General features: G+C 53.7%; 1 protein-coding gene across 2 annotated transcripts; it reads right to left on the bottom strand.

The window, feature by feature from the left end:
• SPI1 (Spi-1 proto-oncogene) lies at window positions 670-17,506 on the bottom strand. Of its 2 annotated transcripts, none has more exons than XM_018059105.1 (5): window positions 17,237-17,506; window positions 14,809-14,908; window positions 2,928-3,115; window positions 2,045-2,207; window positions 670-1,688 (listed from the first exon to the last, which is right to left on the bottom strand). In XM_018059105.1, exons 1-5 carry the CDS (start codon window positions 17,279-17,281, stop codon window positions 1,369-1,371), a joined length of 816 nt encoding a protein of 271 aa, XP_017914594.1. In that variant the 5' UTR covers window positions 17,282-17,506; the 3' UTR covers window positions 670-1,368. The 2 variants fall into 2 exon arrangements, with proteins under 2 accessions (XP_017914594.1, XP_017914595.1); XM_018059106.1 differs by having other exon boundaries at window positions 14,809-14,905; window positions 17,237-17,495.

Here is a 23,912-nt window from a genome sequence, read left to right as displayed (position 1 = left end):
CTCTTGGGGCTCAGAGATCCATGGAGGGGGGTTATGGTTGAGTTTCCCCAGCCTGAGGGCTCAGGGCACTCCAGAGGGTGTCTGCCGCAACACAAATGGCCCCAGAATCTGGATTCTCTGAGGTCCGTGGGTTGCTGATGAGAGTTCCCTCACTCCCAGGCTGCCGGCCGCCTCTTCTTGCTACTGTTGGAAGCAAAACCCTTACAAGTCTCATGGCTCATGTTTTTCTGCCTCTCCCCTGCTGTGGGCCAGAGGCCAGCGCAACGAGGCACCAGGGTACGTGGGAGGAGTTCTCTTGTGTTAGGGTCCTGCCAGCAGGGATTCCATGAGCTGCTCTGCTGCTTACCGGAGCTCTGGGGCTTCATTCTTGCTCCTGGTCAAGCTGCATTTTACCCCCTTCCAGACACATGAAGCTTCCCGCCTCGCACGGCCATGGCAGCCCTTCACTACACGCGTAACCTTGGACAAATGGGTTGAGTTGACCTCTGTTAGCTTCAGTTTCCCAGTCTATCAAACCGGGCATTAGATTCCACTTCTCAAGGTTAACACGCAGTAAATGGCTAGAATATCCAGTGTTGTTGCCCTTATTATCATCATCAACATTGGGCTCATAACAGAAAGATTCAATGAGTTTAAGCCTCACTGAAGCATTAAAAAAACAGCCATTTATCAGGTACAGAGAGCTTTTTAATGATTTATTCCTTCAAGAAAAACTGAGAATTCGTTCCTTCCATGGATCATGACTACTGGTCAGGCAGTGTCAACTGTCTGGACAAACTGGACAACTGGACAAAGCGTCAACCATCCTGAGGTCTGCAGCGTCCAGCATTGGCAGGGATCCTTAGTAAACCCACAGTGGACAGATGAGAAGGCAGCAGGTCAGATGTCGTGGGTGAGGCGCATCAGGCAAGGTGCACAAAAGAGTTTAAAAACGGGGTCTCTGTGCTGAAGAGAACTGACTGAGAATAACTTTAGGTAAATGGGTTTCTTGAAAATGCTGATGGGGGGACAGGTGTGGGGAGAGAGGGTCACTGAAAAAAAAAGGGTTCAATATACACAAATAATGATGGCTTCCAACTCCCAAGGCCGTGTGCCCTGTACTAAGCAGGCTGACCCTTCGCTGGGGCCAGACGCCCAGATGGCCTTCTGGAACCGGGGCCAGCGCCCTGCTGGGAGGCGAAGCAGGGGATGTGGGGCGGGCAGGGGGCTTGGAGGAGGAGGGGGTGGGCGGGGCGGCGAGGCCTGGCCCGCCACAGTCCTGCCCCTGGCCCCTGGGAGCTTCCCTCCTGTGTCCGGCCGCCCGGGCGAAGGGGTTAATGCTATGGCCAACGGGGCGGCCTGGCGGGCGCGGTGGGCTCGGGCCTGGGCTCAGTGGGGCGGGTGGCGCCGCTCGGCCAGGCCCCCGCGGCCCAGCACCTCCCCGCTGAACTGGTACGTGAGCTTCTTCTTCACCTTCTTGACCTCGCCCGTCTTGCCGTAGTTGCGCAGCGCTCGGGCCATCTTCTGGTAGGTCATCTTCTTGCGGTTGCCCTTCTGGATGCCCCAGCGGTGCGCCAGCGCCTCCTTGTGCTTGGACGAGAACTGGAACGTACCCTTGTCCTTGTCCACCCACCAGATGCTGTCCTTCATGTCGCCGCTGCGCAGCAGGTCCAGCAGGAACTGGTACAGGCGGATCTTCTTCTTGCTGCCTGCGGCCGGAGACGGTCAGCGCCCACGGCAGGGACCCAGCCCGCCTCCCGGTGACGTGGGACCGCCCCCTCCTTCCCTTCCCGGTGGGGTGGTCGCAGGGGCGGAGCTACAGCCTGCGTGGCGCATGCGCACGCCCACAGCGCACGTGCTCAGACCCGGACGCGGGGACAGAGGCCTCCACCCCCGCCACGGAACACACGCAGAGACACGTGTTGGCAAACACACACCCATACGCAAGCACTCTGCTCTGTGGCCGGGCTGCTGCGTCCGTGGGCCTTGATCGGGGTGGGGATGGGGCACAAGGGTGGCCAGGGTCAGGGCTGGTCCCAGGCTGGGTCAGGGCTGGGTCCCCTACCTGTCTCTCCGTGCAGGAGGCCAGGCCCTGGCTCCAGGCCGTCGGCCTCCCCGTCGGACACCTCCAGCGGGGGGCTCTGCCGCTCCCCCTCCTCTTCATCCGAGCTGGGCCGGGCAGGAGACAGTGAGGGGTACGGCAGGCACATCCGGGGCAGGTAGGAGACCTGGAAAGGAGGCAGAAGGAGGGTTGGGGTCCCTGAGGGACGGTGCAAAGCTGAAGGCGGCCAAGTAGCGGGGGGTTCCGTGGGGTGAGAGAAGAGGGGGTCCTGGGGCGGGGTGGCCAGAGGGGGGGCAGAGGGATATGGGAGAAGGCTGGGGACACTGGAGGTCGGGCTTCTTACGGAGTCAGACGGGGTCCCCACACACAGGGTGCCAGTTGTGGGGACAAAGTGGCTCCTGACACCCCGCCTGTCTCCCTGGTTTGGGCAGCGGGAGGTGCCATGTGGACAGGCAGCTTCCCTGGGGTGAGGGGCTGAGGAGGAGGGTCAGGAAAGGGAGTCAGCGGGGAGATGGAGAGGTCAGTGGATTTCAGGACTCAGTGACTTGGATGCCAGACCCACGAGGAGCCAGTGAACGGGGTTGGGGCTCCAGCCCCCGCGTTTCAGAGGGCCCGCGATGAAGCCCCCGGGGGTCAGAAGGACCAGTGTGTGTGTGTGTGTGCCGGGGGCGGTGGGAATGGTCCGGCCTCTGTCCTTGGTGGGGTGAGAGCAGATAAGGGGTGCGGGGTCACGAGGTCAGCCGGGGGGTCAGGAGGCAGCCGTTGGGGCTCCGGCCACCGTTGGCGCTGTGGGGCAGGAAGCCGGGTTGAGTAAGCTTCCTGCGGAGCGCCCGCCTCACCGCAGGGGCCGGGCCGGGCCAGGCGGGGCGGCCCTGCAGGCACGCACCTGGTGACTGAGGCTGGCGTGGGGAGGAGCCATGGGGGTGTCGAGCACGTGCATCTGCTCCAGCTCCATGTGGCGGTAGAGCTGCTGCAGCTGTGGGGGCTGGACGCTCTGCAGCTCCGTGAAGTGGTTCTCGGCGAAGCTCTCGAACTCGCTGTGCACGTGGTGTGGATGGAAGTCCCAGTAATGGTCTGCGGCCAAAGCAGGAGGGGCTTATGATTGTATACAATATTATATGAACAATAATAGTATATATTATATATAATTATATATGATAACTATATATTAATATATATAACAATAATAGTATATATAAAAATAATAGCGCCAGGCCGTGTCCTCTATCATAATCACCACCGCCATTCTGGACTGCAGATTGGCATTAATCGCAGCACCACCCACCCTGCTATTTTCTGAACCCCAATTCCATAGATGGGTCTTTCCCAGGTAGCTCAAAAGGTAAAGAATCTGCCTGCAATGCGGGAGACCTGCTTTCAATTCCTGGGCCGGGAAGATCTCCTGGAGAAGGGCATGGCAATCCACTGCAGTGTTCTTGCCTGAAGAATCCCATGGACAGAGGAGCCTGGCGGGCTGCGGTCCATGGGGTCGCAAAGAGTCAGACACGACTGAGGGACTTTAGAATACTCAGAATATGCTATGGATGAGGACACTGAGGTTTGGAAAGGCTACATGACCCGCCCCCAGTCAAAGCCCACGTTGGAGCAAAGCCTTTGTTTTCAACAACCAGTCTACCCTGCCTTCCTTGCCCATCACAAGGATGCCGGCTTTTGAGCCAGAGTCTGAATCCGGGCCGTTTCCTTTCTTTGCGGCCTCAGGCACATGCATTGATCCCTCTGTCAAACAGGGATGCTAGAAACTAGAAGGACCCACGCAAGTTCACATTTGTAAAAACCCCCTAGCCCCAGAGGCTGCACTCGGGAGCCGCTTCTCCTCCCCTTCAGACACAGCAGAGGTTCCTGAGCTGACTGGCTGCCCTCAGTCACAGCTCACTGCCCCGTCACACAGCCGAGGTGTGACTGCAGAGTCACAGGGCTAGCATTCCTCAGCTGAGCTCCCGCTGTGGCCCCTCCAAGGTCGTGTCCTTGGGGAGCTGCACCCGAGTCCCAGGGAGGTGGCCGCGGCACCCGAGGCTTTCCCGGAAAGCCCCTGGTGGGTGCTTTCAGAGTCTGCGGTAGGGTGGATTTGAGTTTGGGGAACAGCTCCGTGCCACTGGGAGCCCTGCCTGGGCCTGGAGCCAGTCTTCAGCGTGGTTACTCTGGGCACCTTTTCCAGGAATAAAAACCACCACACGTCTGAGGACTTCCTGGGTACAACTTGGAGTCCAAAAGATGTGACAGGGTGACAAGAGGAATTTTTCTCGTGTGACCCAGAGAGGGAGTGTGCAGGATGCTGAGACAGGTCACCATCTCCGGGACTGGCACCAACCACCTATGCGTGTCTCTGTGTGTCTGTCTGCCTGCCCCCCCCCCCCACCTCTTTCTCTCTCACAAACACGTTGCTGCTCACGCATCCTGGAGAAACGACACGTGTTGTCTTGGCTCTGCACTGGCTCTCAGAAGACTCACTCATTTTCCAGTCCTGCTCTGTGGCGCCTTTGCCTTGTGACCCTGAGCAAGACATTTTATCTCCCTGAGCCTCTGATTCTGCAAAAGTCAGAGACCCAGCTGGGCGGTTACTGAGGTCCGATTCACGTGTGGAATTATTTGAACCCACAGTCCAGACTCCCACTTCCGTGAAGCTGCATGGCATAGGAGAGCTAACTGGGGCGGAGCTGGGTTTGAATGCTGGCTCTGCCACTCACCCTTGAGTGACGCTGGGCAGGTCGTCCTGCTTCTCTATGCCTGTTGCCTCCGCTGTGAGATGGGGCTAATAACTACAACCAGCTCACGTCATAGGCTTGCTGTGAGGATTAAATGAGCTAATGCTTTCAAGGCACTTCAAATGGAACCTGGCACAAAGGAAGACTCAATAAACATTAACTATTATCATTCCCAGGTGGCTCAGTGGTAAAGAACCTGCCTGCCAGCCTAGGAGTTGCAGGAAACACAAGTTCGATCCCTGGGTTGAGAAGATCCCTTGGAAGGAAATGGCAACCCACTCCAGTATCCTTGCCTGGAGAATCCCATGGACAGAGGACCTGGTTTGTTACAGTCCGTAGGGTCACAAAGAGTCAGACACATGAGCAACTGTGCGCACACACACATCCATTGTCTTTATAATGGTAATTATTATGAATGTTGAATGCTGTCTTTAGAGAGCCTGAATCAGCACCTGAGCAAACAGCAGATACTTTAATACTTATCAATTCCTCATCTTCCCCTGCTCTCTGCCACCTTAGCCCATGGTCCAGAGAAATAGTTTGAGGGATCCTGGCTGTCTCTTTCTCCCAGAAGCTCAAGTTGGGACCCCAAGGTTGTACCAAGGGCAGAGGACTGTTTTTTTTTCACCTTCGTATTCCCAGTGCCTACACGCAGTAGGTGTCTTGATGCTTTTGAACTGTGGTGTTGGAGGAGACTCTTGAGAGTCTCTTGGACTGCGAGGAGATACAACCAGTCCATCCTAAAGGAAATCAGTCCTGAATAATCATTGGAAGGACTGATGCTGAAGCTGGAACTCCAATACTTTGGCCACCTGATGTGAAGAACTGACTCATCTGAAAAGACCCTGATGCTGGGAAAGATTGAAGGTGGGAGAAGGGGGCGACAGAGGATGAGATGGTTGGATGGCATCACCAACTCAATGGACACGAGTTTGAGTAAGCTCCAGGAGCTGGTGATGGACAGGGAGGCCAGGTGTGCTGCAGTCCATGGGGTCGCAAAGAGCTGGACACAACTGAGCGACTGAACTGGACTGAACTGCGATGCAGTAGGCACTGAACAAGCACTTCCTGAGTGAATGCATGAATCCTAGCTTCTGAAGAACTCTGACTCTCCTCCACCAAATCATCCAAATCTGAAGGGAAAACAAAACAAAATGACCCTTATTTTGTCCTTTCATCTTGCCTTGCATTAATAAGTCCCAGAAATTCTCCACTTGCTGAGAGAGAGGTGGCTCTGTCTGTATGGATGGGGCTCTTTGGGGCTTTGGGGCACTTGAGTGGACCCAGGTTCCTTTACAGCTGCAGATCTGCCCTGGAGCCCCACTCCAGGCCCTTCCCATTTTGCCTTCTCCTGCCCAGGCCGAAGTGCCCGGATCTTCATAGAATGCCTTATCCTGCCCATGCATGCATGCCAAGTCACTTCAGTGGTGTCTGACTCTTTGCCACCCCGTGGACTGTAGCCAGCCAGGCTCCTCCATTTCGGGGATTCTCCAGGCAAGAATATTGGAGTGGGTTGCCATGCCCTTCCCCAGGGGAACTTCCTGATCTTTATAGAATGCCTTATCCTCCCCCTCAAATCCTCACACCTACTCCAGGTCTTTTGGGGTTTTTTTTTTGGGGGGGGGCAGGGTTTGGCCGTGCTGTGTGGCTCGTGGGGTCTTAGTTCCCCTCCCAGGGATCAGACCCGTGCCATCTGCATTGGAAGCACAGAGTCTCAATCACTTGACCTCTAGGGAAGCACCCCCTACTCAGTTCTGGCTTGGGGACTCTGAGTTCTCTCTCTCTTGGTCCCCACCTCTGTCCCAGCTCCACATGAGACCCACGGGCTTGTTCTGGTGGTCCCAGCTTGAAGCCAGCACTTCCCACAGCAGGTCTCAGCACCCCCCCCCCGATTCGAGTCACTTTGGGGGCCAGAAAAGCTTGCAGATTTGGGGCCCATCTGAGACCCATGCAATCTGCAGCGCCGGAAGGAGACGGGAGAGTCTGGCCTTTCACAGCCCCCTGTAGAGGTTCGTTTGCTCACTGAGGCTCAGGAACCCTGCCCCAGCATCGCTGAAACCTGCAACAGAGACTCTTGGGCTACAATTAAGGTTTCAAAAGGCCCAACGGAAACCTTTCCTCTACCCTTGGTTTTGAGTGCTCAGGCAGTTGTATGATAAACACTGTTTGGTAGGCAGAGATGAGTCGTCTGAAGGAACATCATGCCGTGAGTCCATCCTTATGCAAAGGTCAGCACTCTGAGCTCTTTGGACCTTACTCCTAGATGACTGCCCGGGAATGCTTTGCTAAATCCTTGCTTGTCACTTTGAGAGGTCACCCAGACTCTCCTGCAACTTATGTCCCCTTAGTATGACTTTCTGCTCCTCAAAAGGACATAGTGTCAGGACTTCCCTGGTGGTCCAGTGGCTAAGACTCTGTGCTTCCAATGCAAGGGGCCAGAGTTCAATTCCTGGTCAGGCAACTAGATCCCACAGGCTGCAGCTAAGACTTTGAATGCTGCAACTAAAAGAAAAAAAAGAAAAGAGATCCCACATGTCACAGCTGGAAAAAAAAAAAAAGACCAGGCATGAAGCAATGAAGATTGAAGTTCTGTGTGCCACACCTAAGACCAGGCACAGCCAATAAATAAAAATGAAAAGTTACAATACAGGAGTATAGTGTCATTCGCATATCCAGAGATAGCTCTGGACCCTCCCTTATGCAACCTGTGGGGCAATCAACTCATACTAGGCTTCAGTCAATATTTGGTTAAATGACCAGTGAAAGCTTACTTTCAATGTGTTTTTTATGTACCAGGCCCTGTTCTAAGTACTTAATGCACATTATGTCACTCAGTCCTCACCATAGCTCTGACAAAGTGGCCGCTATGGTCTGATCTTCCTTTTGCACATGAGGAAGCTGTGACTCAGAGACATAAAGTCCCTTGCCCACAGATAGTCGTTGCTAGAGTCAGGATCCAAACCCACCTGTGTCTGACTCCACGGACTGAACTCTTATCCCTATGCCATACCACCGCTGAGGACCAAGACAGCCAGTGAAAGCTTTAAGTAAGACTTATGGTGACAGAATTTATGGACTGCTACTATCCATCTGTCTGTCGACCACCATTTACCCCTCATTCATTATTCATCATCCATCCACCATCCAGCATCATCCATCCATCCGTCTATCCATCCATGCACCCATCCATCATCCAAATATCATCTACCCATCATTCACTCATTCATCATCCATCATTTAACCCACCCATCCATCCATTTATCCACCCATCCATCACTGAACCTTTATTCATCAAGCCAGCAATGACCCATTCATCAACATCTTTCACTTCTACCCTCTAAACCAGCTTCCAGTCTGGAACCAAAGTCCTACCCACACATCCTTATTGCTCCTCAGTTTTTTTGTGTCCCTAACACCTAGATGTCACTAGGACAAAAATAAAATGATATTCAAAACAATCACCCCACACACACAAAATGCAAGCCTTAAGTGTCATTCAGTTGACCTTATCTCCTTCAAGCAGAAACCCCAGCCTGAAGCCATGGCTCTTACCAGGAGAGGAGAAGTAAGATCAAGACCAAGAAGGAAGATGAGGAATTAAGAAAGCAAGGAATGAGGGAAAAAAAACCTTTGCAGGAAATCACAGACCCCTGGACAAGGGCTCCTTAATCCCAGCCCTCCTGCAAATTATTCAAACATGGAAACGGAGGTCCCAGCAAGCAGAGGGCGCCAGGTCTCACGATCCTTATTATTTCTTACACTGTATCCTAATTATTACGATTTTTAGTTCTTTCCTTTGTTAAGAAAGATAAATCTGCCAGGGCCTGTGTTTCATTCATCCTACAGCTCCTGGCAATGTGCCTGGGATGGAAGCAAGGCTTGGTAGGGGAAGGAAGGACACTTTGGAAGGTGAATGAAATGAATGGATGATTAGAAGACTGGGAATAAACTGTGAATCTGTGGGATGAGAAGGTGAAAAGTGTATGGAAAGATGGAATGGTGGAGAGAATGGTCATACTTTGGAACTCTGTTTCCTCCATCAATCCCTCTGCAAACAGCATTAGGATGGCTATTATCAAAAAACAGAACAACCCGGGCCGACTGTATAACACAGGGAACCACATTCACTATCTCGTAATAACAGAATGAAAGAGAATCTGAAAAAGAACACATATATACATGTATACATACATATATATAATCAGTGAATCACTTTGCTGAACACGTGATATTGTGAATTAACTATACTTCATTTTTTTAATGGTTAAAAAGGCAGAAAAAGATTTTGGCAAGAATGTGGAGCAGTGGGATCCTTGTGCACTGTTGGTAGGAGAGTAAAATGGTGCGACCACTAAGGAAAACCAGTATGCTTGGTCCTCAGACAATTAAAAATAGAATTATCTTACAATCCAGCAATCCTACTTCTGGGCATATAGTCTCAAAGAACGGGAAGCAGGATCTTCAAAGAGGCATTTTAACACCTGTGTTCACAGCAGCATTATTCAGAGCAACCAAAAGATAGAAGCAACCCACGTGTCCATCAACAGATGAATGGGCAAACAGAATGTAGTATATCCACACAACGGAATGTTACTCAGCTTCAAAAAGGCAGGAATTCTGATGTACACTGCAACACGGGTGAACCTGGAGGATATTATACGTTAAATGAAAGAAGCCAGTCACGAAAAGAGAAACGCTGCATGACTCCACTAAGATGAGGTCCTGAGTGCAGGAACATAGGGACAGAAAGCAGAATGATGGTTGCCAGGGGCTGAGGGGAGAGGGCAGTGGGAGGCACTGTTTAATTGGTCCGGAATGCCAGTTTCGCAAGATGAAAAGAGTTCTGGAGCTGGATGGTGGGGATGGAGTACAGCAACATGTCCTTGAGCCACTGAGCTGTACATGTGCAAATGGTCAAGATAGTACATGTTATACTGTATACATTTTAATCACAACTTAAAAATAATAAACGGCAAATTCTATGAACCCTACCTTGAGAATCTATCCTGAATCCATCTGCTCATTTTTGTCTGTCTCGCCACCACCCTTGGCCAAGTCACTGTCATATCTTGTCTGGATTATTCCAGTGGTTTCCTCCCGGCCTTCCCCCCTGTTCCTACTCTTGCCTCCTCTCCAGCTATTCTCCACCCAGAAATTAGAGTGATTTAAAAAAAAAAAAAAAAAAACTTATTCAGTGGAACCACTAGGTATTGGGAGAAGACACTAAAAACTTCCAGGGAGATAAAACAAAACTAAACAGGAAAAAAAATTAAACAAAACCCCAAAATGGTTACATTCAAAAAAGAGGATATGGAATGACATCAGATTTCCTAAGAAAAACTCTAGTAACCTGAAGACAGTAGAGAAATGCCTTCAGTTTCAATGAGAAAAAAAAAAATTTTTTTTCAACTTAGATTTCTATACACAGCCAAACTACTGTTAATCAGGTGAGACCATAAAAACAGCAGGTAACACAAACAGCAATAAAACCTTACCTCCCAGACATCCTTTCTTAGGAGACCATAATGCTATGAGTAACAAATCCTTACATAATTTTCACTTTCTAAGCCTCCCATATGGAGTAGCTCACTCCATCCTTAGGGCAGTCCTGTGAAGTAGGTCTCATGAGTGAGGAGCTGAGGCCCAGAGGGGTGAGACACCGTCCCTGTGGTCACCCCACCCGATAATGGGGAGATGGGGCGTGACTCCCAGCAGCCTTGCTGTGGGGTGGGGGCCTACGTCACTGCTGCTCAGCCCTCAGAAACACAGTGATGAGAAAGTACAGGTAATCAAGATACGCAGCGTGGCTCAACTGTGAGCAATATTCACATGGTCCAAACCACGGAAAATTCAGATGTCAATTGAACAAACTTAGAATACAGACAAAGGGACTTCCCTGGTGGTCTAGTGGGTAAGACTTCATGCTCCCAATGCAGGGGACCAGGGTTGAATTCCTGATCAGGGCACTAACAGCCCGCATGACATGAATGCTGAGTGTTAGTCGCTCAGTTGTGTCCTCCTCTTTGTGACCCCATGGAAGGTAGCCCACCAGGCTCCCCTGTCCGTGGAGTTCTCCAGGCAAGAATACTGGAGTGGGTAGCCATTCCCTTCTCCAGGGGATCTTCACGACCCAGGGATCGAAGCCTGGTCTCCCGCATGGCAGACAGATTTTTTTACCCTCTGAGCCACCAGGAAGCCCCCACAGGTGGAACACGGCCAAAAAGTGAAAACAAAGTATTAAAAATAGAATACAGAGGAAAACAAATGCTGTACGATCTCACTTATATGTGGAATCTTTAAAAAAAGTAACAATTCAGAAAAGGAGGTCAGATTGGTGGTTGCCAGAAGTAGTGGGGGGTGGGGGAGATTGGGCGCTGGCGGTCTAAGGTGCAAGCTTTCAGCTGTGAGATAAATAAGTCCTGGGGAAGCCATGCACAGAATGGCTAGGGCTAACTGCTGCATGGTAACTTCGAAAGCTAAGAGTAGCTCCTGAAAGTTCTCATCACAAGGGAAAAAAATTTTTCTAACTGTATAAGGAGATGGATATTAACTAAACATATGTGGTAATCATTTCCCAATGTATAGGTGTGTGAAATCATTAGCTGTTACACCTTAAACTCACATTAACAGCAATAAAATGAAAAGGGGGAAAAGTTACTGTAACTATTTTGGTATGTGTGTGTGCTATAAATAACTAGAAAGTCAAATACTCATCTTTCATAGTACAATAGAATTCTCTAAGTAAAAAATCAAGCTAGATTCATCTCCACCTGGCTTATAGAAAGTCCTCAATAAATGTTTGTGAATTAGTAAATAAATGCTCTTCTAAGCCTCAGTTTCAAACTTTCATGTATGTACTTGTAGTGGTCTGTAACAGAAAGACTGGAAAAATAGCTTTTAACTGTCTCTGATGCGCTGGATTGGCCATGGAGAAACAACTCATAAATTTATGTAAAAAGTAGCAGATTGCAGAACAGCATGATACTACAGTTCATTTCTGAATGGAGAGGATATGTATGGATGTATACACTTACAAACATACAAGATTAGACACCGTCAAATGAAGTATCTGCTAGAATAGACCAAGATGGCTATCAGTGCAGGGTAAGAATGAGAAGCAGGTAATATTTTCCTTCATACGCTGCTGTATTTTAAAATTGTTTGCAACGGGTATTTCTTGTTTGAATAATTAAAATTAAATATCTATAATTTCTTTGGATATTTACCAGACACACACACACACACACAAGGTTACTCAGATCGTGTCATTTCTTTGCTCAGCCCCCTCCAGTGGCTTCCCGCTAGCTGTGGGAAACACGACAAGCTCCCGCTGCAGTCCTCGGGCCCGTGCAGTCCTCCCCTGCAGACGGGCCTCCCTTCCTGTCCTTTCTGCTTCCTGTGCTCCCTTCCCACCCTGGTCCCCACCCAGGTCCCTCCTGCTCTTGCACCTGCTGTTCCCGCCCCTAGAACACTTATACCTCCCTGTCTGTGCATCCGTGTGCCTTCAGGACACTCAGATTTCCACCCAAGGGCCTCACCCGGGGGCCGTTCACCTCTGGAGCTCCGTCCTGCGGGCATACCCCTGGCAGCTTAAACCTGACATCTGTACCCAGAGATGCCATTTGTGGCGAGTCCTTCTTTAGGGCCCTCATGTGCAGATGGCAGAGCCTGACTCACGGTGCTCTGCTTTCTACAGAACGTCTTTAGAGCATGTCTGCTAATTCAGCTGTTCCCCATCTCTCTCTCACTGGACTGTGAGCTCCACGAGGGCAGTGGCCTTGCCTGGCCTGCTCCTTGTGGCAAATCCAGCGCCTACAACAAGGTCAGGTCCACCACATGTAATCAGGGGCTATTTGGCAGATGCACAAGAGAGGAGATGAGTGGACAAGTGGGCTGGACAACAAGCGTTGGAAGGACAGGTGGCTGTGGGGCAGCTGGGTGGATGGCAGGGGAGAGGACGGCTGGGTGAATGGTGGACTGAGTCACCCGAAAATGAGCCTGTTGATGTCACAGAACCTTCGGTGCTTCTCCACTCCCTGTCGACCTGCTGGCTTTCTCTACAGTGCTCACTCCACCAGCCAGCCCCAGGCCTACCTGGTTTCTAGAGTACATAAATAGTACCCCTGTATTACAGGAAGGGAGAATGCAGCTTCGGTAGACCCAAAGGAAAGGCACCCAGACCCAGGGAGACTGAGAAGGGGTCAGGCCAGGGGAGAAACGATCCCTGATGATAGCTAGCAGGGGTCAGAGGCAGCCCTGAGCTTGCAAGGACCTGAGCGGGCCTGCTGCCTGGAGCCACCAGGGGGCGCCAGTCCTCAAGCAGGGACCTGCTTAGGTCCCAGACTGGGTAGAAGCAGGGGTAGAGCTGGTGTTGAGTCAGGGAGTCAGCCCCCGACCCGGCAGTGGGAGCTGGAGGCAGAGCTGGAGGAGGGAGACTCTCTACACTGTCTCTGGATTTTCCCCTGAAAGGATGCATTTCTTGTAGAAGCATAAAATGTTAAAGGAAGTGGCGAGGGGGGAGAATGTTTTTAAAGTCTTCCTAGTCCTCAAGTTCTGAAAGGAGCCTGTGTCTTCCCAGATGCGGCCTCGAAGGATGTCCACCCCTTATTCCCAAGATATGGTTTCCAGTTACAGTCTTTAGAATGGACATCAGGTGTGAATTCCAGGCAAAACTGTTTGCGGGCTTTGCCATCTGGATGTGAGGGCCCTAAATAAGGACTTGCCACATATGGCATCTCTAGGTACAGACATCAGGCTTAAACTGCCAGAGGTGTGCCAGCAGAATGGAGCTCCAGGCGTTAACGGCCCCCATGTGAGGCCCTTCCTTGGCTATGGCAGAGCACGCCTGTCCCTGTGGGGTTGCAGACACCCCGCTGTCTGGCTTGCCCAGGCCTCCACACCCCCTGAAGAATCCCTCAGTGAAGACCCAGTAACCAGGCCACCTCGCCTTTGGTTCAGAGATATTCCATCAATACACCGAGATCTACCACCGGTGACCTCTCTTAGCCCCCTGCCCAGGTTCCAGACACTGAAGGTCTCTCTCCCTTTCCCTGAATTTGCTTCAGGATTGAGCCTGGGCTTTGGGGTGGGGGGCAGTTAGACCCAGATAGAAAAAAGCCCTGGCCCAGGCCCCATCCTCACCCCCACCTCCAGCAGACAAGGTTTCAGCCCCTACTGAATGAACAGCTCTCAAATGGGAGCGGTTCTGCACCCCGCCCCCACCACCAGGGGATATTTGGCAACTCTGGAGACATTTTTGGTTATCATGATTGGCAGTAACACTGGTGTCCAGTGGGCAGAAGCAGGAATGCTGGCAAATACCCTACAAGGCACAAGACAGACCTCACAGCATAGAAGTATCCAGCCCAAATGTCAATAGACTGCTGTTAGTCACACGCAGCGGGGACTGGGGCTGCACCAGTGAGGGGTTCAGGGTCACGGGCAGTGACAAGAATGGAGAGGAAGATGGGGGGTTGAGGGAGGAGAAGAAGACACGGGTTCAATCCCTGGGTTGGGAAGATCCCTTGGAGGAGGAAATGGCAACCCGCTCCAGTATTCTCGCCTGGGGAAGCCCCAGGACAGAGGTGCACAGCGGACTACAGTTCCATGGGGCCCCAAGAGCTGGACGTGAATGAGCGACTAAGTGAAGCCGAAAAAAAAGAGAAAGCGCTGGGCCTGGAGCGGACAGAGCTGGGCCCCCGCGGCCAGTGCACCTCCTTGTACAAGTCCCGTAGCCTCTCCGCCTTTTTTGTCAGATGGAAACAGGCCGAAAGGATTGGATGAGAAGATAAAACAGGGAAGAAGCTCGCCCGTGCCTGCACACCAAGGCTGCTCCAGAAACGCGCGCTGGGGGTATGGGGTGTTGGTGGGGAGCAGGAGCGTAGGGATTTAGGGTAGGAAATTCATGTCCCTGAGAGCTAACTGGATCCTCCTTGGAATTCCAAAGAAGCCTCAGGAAGGGTATGCTTTTCCCTCCCCAGAACTCAGCGGTGCCGGGCCAGGCCAGGCTGGGGAAGTCAGGGCAGGGCGGGGCCTGCTACTCACCGCTGTGGCTTTCTCCATCACTGCTGAGATAGGGGTAATATTCGTGCGTTTGGCGTTGGTAGAGATCCGTGTCATAGGGAACTAGGTCTTCCGATGGCTGCTGAGAGAGGAGGGGGTCAGAACTCGGAGGGCGGCAGGGAGACCCCAGCCAGGTTGGCAGGACACCCCAGGATGTTGGGTCAACACTGAGCCCCTTTATCAACTGGTAGAGGCCACGCAGAGCGCAAGCGGGGGGACCCAGGGGTGCAAGAGCCTTGGCTCCGGCGGAAAGGGGGGTGACAGAGACCTTGGAGGGTCAGAGGTCAAAAGAAGACAGGTCTGAGGGGACAGCTCCCCCAGCCACCTCACACTCACGCTCCACGGCATGCCCAGGTCCCAGCCTCACACACTCGCCCGCTCACAGGCACATCGAAGTGCCTAAACCACCCCCGAAATGCACACAAAATCCCCCTGACACATTTCTTCCCACACTCCCAATGTGAGCTCTCATACACACGTCCACTCACAGCCCTCACACTCACCCCAGGCACACACGCCAGTATACACTCGCCTGTAGGCGCTTGCAGAGTCCCTGGGGTTGACATGCGAATCCACTCCCTCACCTCCAAGCGTGCTGACACACACTCACGCCCATGTCCTTGCTCAGTCACTCATGTTCCTGCACGCCCATCGCCCAGCACACAGGCTTGTCCTCCTGCCGTAGCCCCCCAGGCCCCCAGGCTCTCTCGCTGCCTGATGTCCAGGTCCCAGGCCAGCTCAGGGCCCCCACCCCCACGCTGGCTGTCCACACTGATGGGCTTTAAAGGACTCACCCCACGCAGGGCTAAGGCCATGGCTTTGGGGGCCTCTCCCTCCTCCCCTTTCCTCCAGAGACACTCCCTGGTCCCCCTCCCTCCGTCTCCCCATCCCTGTCCCTCCCCACCCCACTCCCTGGCCAGGCACTGGGATATGCACACCCAGAGGCTTCCTGACAGTCACCAGGCCTCTCCCCACCCCCGCGCGTGTGCCCAAGGATTGCACAACCGTCACCCCGGCCCTCGGGGCTTGGTTTGGGGGCCAGAGCTGCCTTGGGAGCCCACCTTCCCAGGACCCACTCCGCATCCCCCCTGGACTGGGCCAAGGGGCTCAGGAGGCTCGCATGGAGCCCAGGAGGACATGTCTCCTGCTCAGCTTTAGCTGGGGTTCAGGGATTGAGAGGTCAAGGGTCAGAGACAGGGTGGCCAGGCCCCGGGGCCTCTGGCTGTCTTGAGGCAGAGTGGGCTCTTCCCGAGACCACCCCCTATCACCCTCTGCCTGTCTCCCCCATCTTCTAGGTTCCAGGTGGGGGTGGGGGGGCCAGGGCCAGGTCAGAAGCCGGCTGGCTTGTCCCATCTGTGCTCGGCCCTGCGTGGAGCCTGGCCCTGGGTCTGCAGACAGCACAGCCCCACAGAAGGGTGTCAAGCTGGGGTGCCTCCCTGGGGCTCTGGGCCTGCCTGGGGTGGGGTGGCCGGGGGTAGGGGGAAGGGAGCTGCCTCCAAGCCGGGAAAGCTGAGTCAGATGGGCAGGCCCGGCCAAGCCCTTCCCAGTTACCCCCAGGGCTCCCCATCCCCGGCTGAGTGCGGAAGGGGGTGAGGAAAGGGAGAGGGGTCCTCTCAGAGGGGCCTGGTGGTGTGACACCTGCCGGAGGCTGCAACTGTCACTGAGAGCGGGAGCGGAGGGGGTCTGCCCCAGACGGCCGCCCTGCCGTCCCTGGGGTCCCCTGGGACGCCTGCTTCTTCACCTCCGGCCTCAGCCGCTGCCCTCACTCCCGTCTCTCCTTGGACAAGGTCCTCCCCCAGCCCCAGTCTCAGCCCCGGGAAGGCTCTGCCCTCCTCTCCGCAGTCCCAGCCCCAGCTGCCTGGCCAGCCCCCGCCTCTGCCTCCGCCACTCGGGGCCCAAGGCCCAGACCTCTCGGGTCAACAGGCACGTCCTCTGTGCCTGGGTGGCAAGGACCCAGGTGTAAGGCAGCCACGGTCTCCAGGAGCACCCAGTCCAGGGCCCGGACCTTCGGCCTCTTGCCTCCTGCCCTCCAGCCCTTCACCGTCCCGGGGACCGGCTTCCCTCCACGCCAGCCTTCCTGCTCCTCCACCACCAGCTCCCCGCTGCCCTCACCACCCTCAGCCCGGCCCCCCCAGGCCCGTGGAACCCCGGCTGCCACCCAAGCCCCATCTATAAATAACCGTTCAGGCCCCATCGATCACAGCCCCACCGTGGGCCCGGCCCTCAGCCCGCCGGGGCGTGCTTGCTCCAAGGAGGCCGATGGCCCTCTTGCTTGGGTCTCAGGCCCTGGGGCTCCAGGGAGGAAACACCAACTTCCCACTGATAGGGGAAGGCAGGCGGCGGGCTGGCGGGCAGGTGGCGGGCGTTCGAGGGCCGCGGGCTGGGCTGGTGGAGGAGTCCCGATACTCACAGGGGGGACGAGGGGAAACCCTTCCATTTTGCACGCCTGTAACATCCAGCCGAGCTCCGAGCCGGTCAGGTCCCCTGCCTCGGTGGGGGCCAGTGCGGAGCCCCTGGGGATGGGGCGCCCCGTCGGGGGTGGGGGGGCTGGACCGCTTCGGGGCGGGCGCAGGGCTCAGGCCTGCCCCTTGAGCTACAGGAGCCCTGGGTGAGCCCCCTCCCTTGACATTGCAGGGCCAGCGCAAGTTCCTGATTTTATCGAAGGCCTGCCGCTGGGAGATAGTCCCCTTGGGGTGACATCACCGCCCCGGCCCGTTTGCATAAATCTCTTGCGCTACAGGAAGTCTCTGGCCGGCTGGGGCAGGTGGTGCTCCAGGGGCTGGCCTGGGAGGCAGAGGAAGCTGGGACTGCGAGGGGCGGCCTTGAGGGCTGGGGTGGGGTGGGAGAACGGGAGGGCGGAAGGCTGGCTGCACCACCACGAGGAGGGCCTTGCTGCCCCCCGGGGCCTGTGGAGGCTCTCTCACCCCGAACCCCCGCAGATGCCTACTACTTTTGAGACCCCCCCACGTGGACAACAGTCACTTCCTTGGGGGATCGGAGCTGGTAAGGGTGTCCTCTTGGGGCCTCCAAGCTCTGGGGTCAGCCTGGTTGGCCTAGGGCTCTGGTCCGGCTAACTGCCAGGCCTGGCTCTTCCTGGGCCCATAGGCTCCCAACCGCTCGGTCCTACCAAGCCTGGGGCTGGGCCCTGGGGCCTGGTCATCAGCATCGTGCTGATTTCTCCTTCCTTCCACCAGCTTCATTTCCACCAGAAGGATTCTTACACCCTCCCCTCCCAGCTTCCTAAGGATCACCATGCCTTCCATACCTCTGTTCCCAGCCCAGATTTTTCAGTTTCCCCACCCCTTACCAATGCCTGACTGTCAATCGAGTCTTCCTAGTTTACAAACTTTTCTTGTCTGTCCATCCGTTCATCTGTTTCCCATCCATTTACTTATCTGTTTTGTCAATCCCTCTATTCGCCCGTCAAGCCAGCCGTTCACTCGTCTCTCAGTTTAATCCAGCTCCTCATTCCCGCATTTATCTGTCAGTCTATTATCCATCCACCCGTCTGTTTGTCTTCTCACCCACTGAGCCATCATAGGTCCATTTATCAGCCCATCCACGTGTTACTCATCCACGTTTCCATCTGTGTGTCCATTGCATGTCCAGCTGTCAGTCTGATCATTCATTGGTCTGTTCATTCATCTAGCCATCCATCCATTTATGCATTCCACCGCATCAGTTGAGTTCTAGGCTTCATGCCCATACGATATGGCTCAGACGGCAAAGCGTCTGCCTGCAACGTGGGAGACCTGGGTTCAACCCCGGGGTTGGGAAGATCCCCTGGAGAATGAAATGGCAACCCACTCCAGTTCTCTTGCCTGGGAAATTCCCGTGGACACAGGTGAGTGGCAGGCTACAGTCCATGGGGTCGCAAAGAGTCAGACACAACTGAGTGACTAACACACACAGGGTTTATGCTCAGTCCTGGGAAAAGAGAAAGGTATTGGACAAGACTCCTGTCTTCAGGGAGTTCCTGATCTAGACTGAAGGGCAGAAGGATGAACAGAGGCCATTTTTAAATCTTTGGTCTCTAGTAGGCCCACTTCTCCAGCTCACTGAGAGCTCACTCTCCTCTCCTGTGTAGTCTTACCCTCGCTCTGAGTCCCATTCGTACTAACACTGCGTCCTTCCTGTCAGTGGACCGCAGATATCTAAGTGCTTCTTCACTTGTGGCGAAGGCCAGGGAATGGCAGGCCTGGATTCACCATGAGGCTCATCCTGTCTACATCTTCACTGATTTTTTGCCTCCACCTTTGGGACTCTCCAAGGAGTCCAGGTCACTGGTCCTCAGGATGCCCTAGGAACCTGACCAAGGCCCCTCCCCAAGAAGAGGGGAGAGGCGGGCTGACTTGGCATCTGTGCCATCCCTGACCCCACTTTCTCATCAAGAAGGCCTGTCCCCACTGACTGCACGGCTGTGAGGCTGGGCTCTGCTGCACGAGAGCCACGTCCTGCTCGATGTGTTCATTCATTCATTCTTCGCTTGTTTGGCTTATATGCTTATTTATCTCCTCTTCCGTTCATTTAATCACTGACGCTTTACTGCAGGTCTCCCGTGTGCTGGGCCAGGCGAGGGGACGTGAACGTGAAGGAGGCATGCCCCGGACCTCCAAGAGCTCACAGGCCCAGAGGGAACAGACATGTGGGCAGCTCCGTGCTTCTTTGGGGAGGCAGGGGCACAAGAGGTGCCAGGTGCTCTGGCACATAGTCAGTCAGGCCAGGGCCACAGGCAGGGAAGCACGCAGGGGCCAGAGCACGTCTGGCTGAGGAAAAAGCCTAAGCAAAGCCAGGAGGTGGGAGAGAACAAGGGAAAAAGCCGGAAGCAAGACCAGACCAGGCGGCAAGGAGCCTTGAGCTGGGAGCCTGGGCTGGGAGCCGGGAGCCTGGGCTGCCTCCAGGAGCTACTGCAGGGCCTCTGCTGGTATCAGGCAGGAAGTGTGGGCTTCCCAGGTGGTGCAGTGGTAACAGGTAACAGATCTACCTGCCAACACAGGCGATCGGCAGGTTCAGTCCCTGGGTCTGGAGGATCCCCTGGAGGAGGAAATGGCAACCGGTTCCAGTATCCTTGCCTGGGAAATCCCATGGATAGAGGAGCCTGGCGGGCTACAGGGGTCGTGGGGTCACAAAGGGTCGGACGTGACTGAACGACTGAGCACACACCCGCACGAGGAGGGAGTGCATTGCTCTCCTCCATGAGCGCAGACAGCAGACCAGGCCGGCTCTGCGTTCCTGAGCCCTAAGTCTCAAGGGGCCACAGAGAAGTGAGAGACTCCGTTGTCCCAAGCCTGGCCAAGCCCCGGGTAAGAAAACCCCCAGGGTCCCCAGTCTCAGAAAACGGGCTGAACTGATTCCCACTTTCTGCGCAGCTTGAGCAGCCTGTATCCATTCCCACGCCAGCAAGTCCTCCCCATCCTTCTTCCCAGTGTCCGTCCTCCCTAAGTGCACCAGAAACCTTTGCCCAAGGCTCGGATTCCAAGGGACCTGCTGAGGTCCTAAGCCTTAGGAATAGCAGGACCCAGCCTCTAAGCAATTCCAAGCAGAGCAGGGACGGGCTGATCATCCAAAACCCCAGGAGCTAGCAACTCCTTCAAGGGGGTGAGGCAGGGATAGTTATTTTCTGCGTGTCCAGCACTGGACTGAGTGCCTCCACCCTTGTGGTCTCATGGAACGGGGACAGTCATCTGTTACCCTGAGGCCCAAGAGGTTGATGACTCCCACAGGGTCACACAGCTTGTAAGGCAGGAGCTGGGGCCTGGACCTGCTTTCTGGGGCTCTCGGAAGGGCTGGATCCCAAGGCAGGGGAAGGAGGCAGAAGGAAGAGGAGCCAAGTGTGAAGCAGACCAGGGGGCCGGGGGGACACAGGGGCCAAGGCGGTCAGAACTGGGGAGGAAGAGAAAGGCGAAAACAGGAGAAAGAGTCAAAGGAGGCGGTAGAGAGGAGTGGGGCGAGAAAGGGCGGGGTGGGGTGGTGCGGGACACAGGAGGGCGAGCGGGGACAGCGCCGGGGCTTCTGGAAGGCTGCAGGCCCTGATGAGCGGAGGCCCGCCTCTGTCTTCCACAGCAGAGGAAACGGGACCAGAGAGGGTCTGCGGTTTGCTGGAGGTCACCAGGAGCGTCTTGTTGACCCCGCGGCTGGAGTTTTTGTGGGCAAGAAATCAGTTTGAGATTAAAAAAAAAAAAAAAAATTAGGTGCTCCAGGGAGTGAGAGGCGAAACTGTTTTTTATTTTTATCTTTTTATTTGTTGTTTCTTTCTGGCCGCGCTGGGTCTCTGCTGAGGCACGTGGACTCTCTAGTTGCGCTGCGTGGGCTCAGCTGCCCCACGACATCCTGCAAGGTCTCAGCTCCCCAACCGGGGATTAAACTTGTGTTCCCTGCGTTGGAAGGTAGACTCTTAACCACTGGACCACCAGGGAAATTCCTGAAACAGTTCTTTAAATTACGTTAATGTTTGAATAGGTAATAGACACACATGGTATGAAATTCAAAAGGTAACAAAAGGGGAAATGGTCCTGTTCCCTGTTACCTGATTCTTGGATATTTTTTCTGGAGGAAGTCTAGCAGATAGAAGCACAGAGGCAGATAAATTCTTTTTTAAATTTCACACAGCAAGTAGGACACTGAACACACCGGACTTCTTTGGTTGTTTTTTCCCCACTAAATCCATGTCCTTGCCCATGCATATAGAGCCCTCTTGTTCTTTTTAATGACTGTATAGTATTCTACTGTTTGGGTAAACTGTGGTAGCTTCACATCCTGAGAGACCTCATTCATTCAAAAAACTGCAGGAAACATTATGTACAATTTAAAAGATAAAGCACACACATACGTAACCACCATCCAGGTTAAGAAATAAAACACTGTCAGCACTCCAGAAGCTTCCCCCAAATGTCCTGCCTCTCTCTAGAAGGAAGACTATCCTAACTTTTCCAGTAATTATTTCCATGTTTTCTTTACAGCTTTCCCACTTAAGTAAACATCTCTAACAATATAGTTTAGTTTTTACCTTAACAGATTTTAATCTTTATATGAAGAGAATCATAGTGTAAATATTCTTGTTGCATGTAGCTGTGGTCCATTTTCATTGCCGTATAGCATTCCATTGTTGAAAAAAGGCTATTTAACGAGTCTCCTACTGATGGATATTCAGGTCATTTCCAGTCTTCTGCTATTACAAATAATACTGCAATAGGCAAAATTTGCTAATTTACACACATGCAAGTGTACGTCTAGGATAAATGCCCCAAAGTTGAAATACTGGGTCAAAGAGTAGCGCTTTCTTTTTTGCAGGAAAGCTAGAGAGGAGTGTCTACTGGAATAGTTAGTTGGGGGAAGATGTGAGTGAAAGTTCGTTGCCAGGCCTGGCGGGATTGTCATGCTGGCTCCAGGCGGCAGTCCTCACCCCTTACCTCTGCTTGTTTCTAAAACACATCCTTCAGCTGTGAAGAACAAAACCCATTTTTCTGCCTTACACGAAAACCATGTAGGAGAAAGGCCTGCTTCTGCAGAAGCAAATGTTCAAAGGGTGAGACACTACAATGTTACAAATTCTTTCTCTGTATTTAATTTTCCAAGTCTAATCTTGACAGTTAAGAGATTTGACAGTGAAAAGAAAATCACCACAGCCAAATACAGGCTGAATCAAAAATCTTTGTGCACCTCCCTGCAGACACTAATAAATAGTATCAGGAATTACCTAAAACAGAAACAAAAACTCCTTCAATTATAAGTAATATTGAAAATGCCACAGCTTTCTATCTTAACTCATTGGAAAAGAGACCAGATGGTTATTTAGACGCTATCAATGCAGGTGCCCAGATAGTTCTTTAATTTTTAAATTTTCCTTTTCATTTTTTTTTTATTGAAGTACCCACAGAAATTTTTGACTTACCTCTTTTGAAGTCAAAAGAGACAGTTTTTTCAGTTGATATAAGTGATGTATATAACATTTTATTAGTTTTAGGCTGCATACTGCATGCATTCTTAAGTAAATAGGTAGATAAACACGGGCTTCCCAGGTGGCTTAGCAGTAAAGAATCTGCCTGCCAATGCAGGAGACACAGGTTCGATCCTTGAGTTGGGAAGATCCCCGGGAGAAGGAAGGGGCAACCCATTCCAGTATTCTGGCCTGGGAAATCCCATGCCCAGAGGCGCCTGGTGGGCTACAGTCCATGGGGTTCTCGAAAGAGCCGGACACGACTGAGTGCTTAAACAACGAGACACACATGGAGATACTGTTGCATGGTCTTGAGTAAACGGTCTCCCTACTTATCCTCCCATCAGCAGCCCGGGGGGAGCGCTGTTCCCACCCCCGCTGGACAAGTGGGCGGCCACACAGGGCTGGGCCCTGCAGAGAGGGCCAGGCGGTCAGGCAGGCCTGGGTGGAGGAGTGCTGGGTGGCCTTTGCCTGCACTGGGCTGGGCGACTGCTCGGGTAGGCTGGGTGCTATTGCAATCGCAAGGCAGGCAGGCAACAGGAAACACGGGGCCCACGTCCTCGACGCTGAGTGCACATGGGGGAGCATCGTGGTCCCTTCTCACGCAGGCCCCTCAACCTCAGCCCCAAAGAGCTCCAGACGCCCTCCACCCTTGCGAGCGACTAGTCCCGGCGGGACGCGACGGGGCACGTGGGAGGACTCAGGCCTCACACAGCGAGCTGGGAAAGGTGACCAGAAAGAGCTGAGCCCGTGTACAGAAATGGCCGTCTTGCAACTTCCTCTCACGGTTGAGACACCGGGAGGGGCTCCTTGGGCCCCTCCAAGCTCTGAGCTCTCATCCAAACGCTGGGCTGGCTCTGGAGCATGTTAGGACATCTGACAAATATTTGCTCAGGGCCTCCAGGGGTCAGACGACCAAACAGGCAAAGGCCCCTGTCCTCCTGGGGCTGATTCTGGAGCAGGTGGGGTTGGGGGGTGGGGGGCAGGGGACACACGGAGCAGAGAAGGAGGCAAGCCCTATAGGAAAGGGGATTGCCCAGCTTAGGGCTGCGGCAGTGCGGGGGGCGGGGCGCATCTGCAGTGTGAAGGGGAGCAGGGCAGGCCTCGTGGAGAAACAGAGAATGGGGTCACTGAACCACCCCTGGGAACA

Source organism: Capra hircus, chromosome 15 (genome assembly GCF_001704415.2).
Source record: "Capra hircus breed San Clemente chromosome 15, ASM170441v1, whole genome shotgun sequence".
NCBI classification, from domain to species: domain Eukaryota; kingdom Metazoa; phylum Chordata; class Mammalia; order Artiodactyla; family Bovidae; genus Capra; species Capra hircus.
The sequence above is the reverse complement of the archived record's forward strand: the minus strand, read 5'-3'. Positions and strand labels throughout refer to the sequence as shown.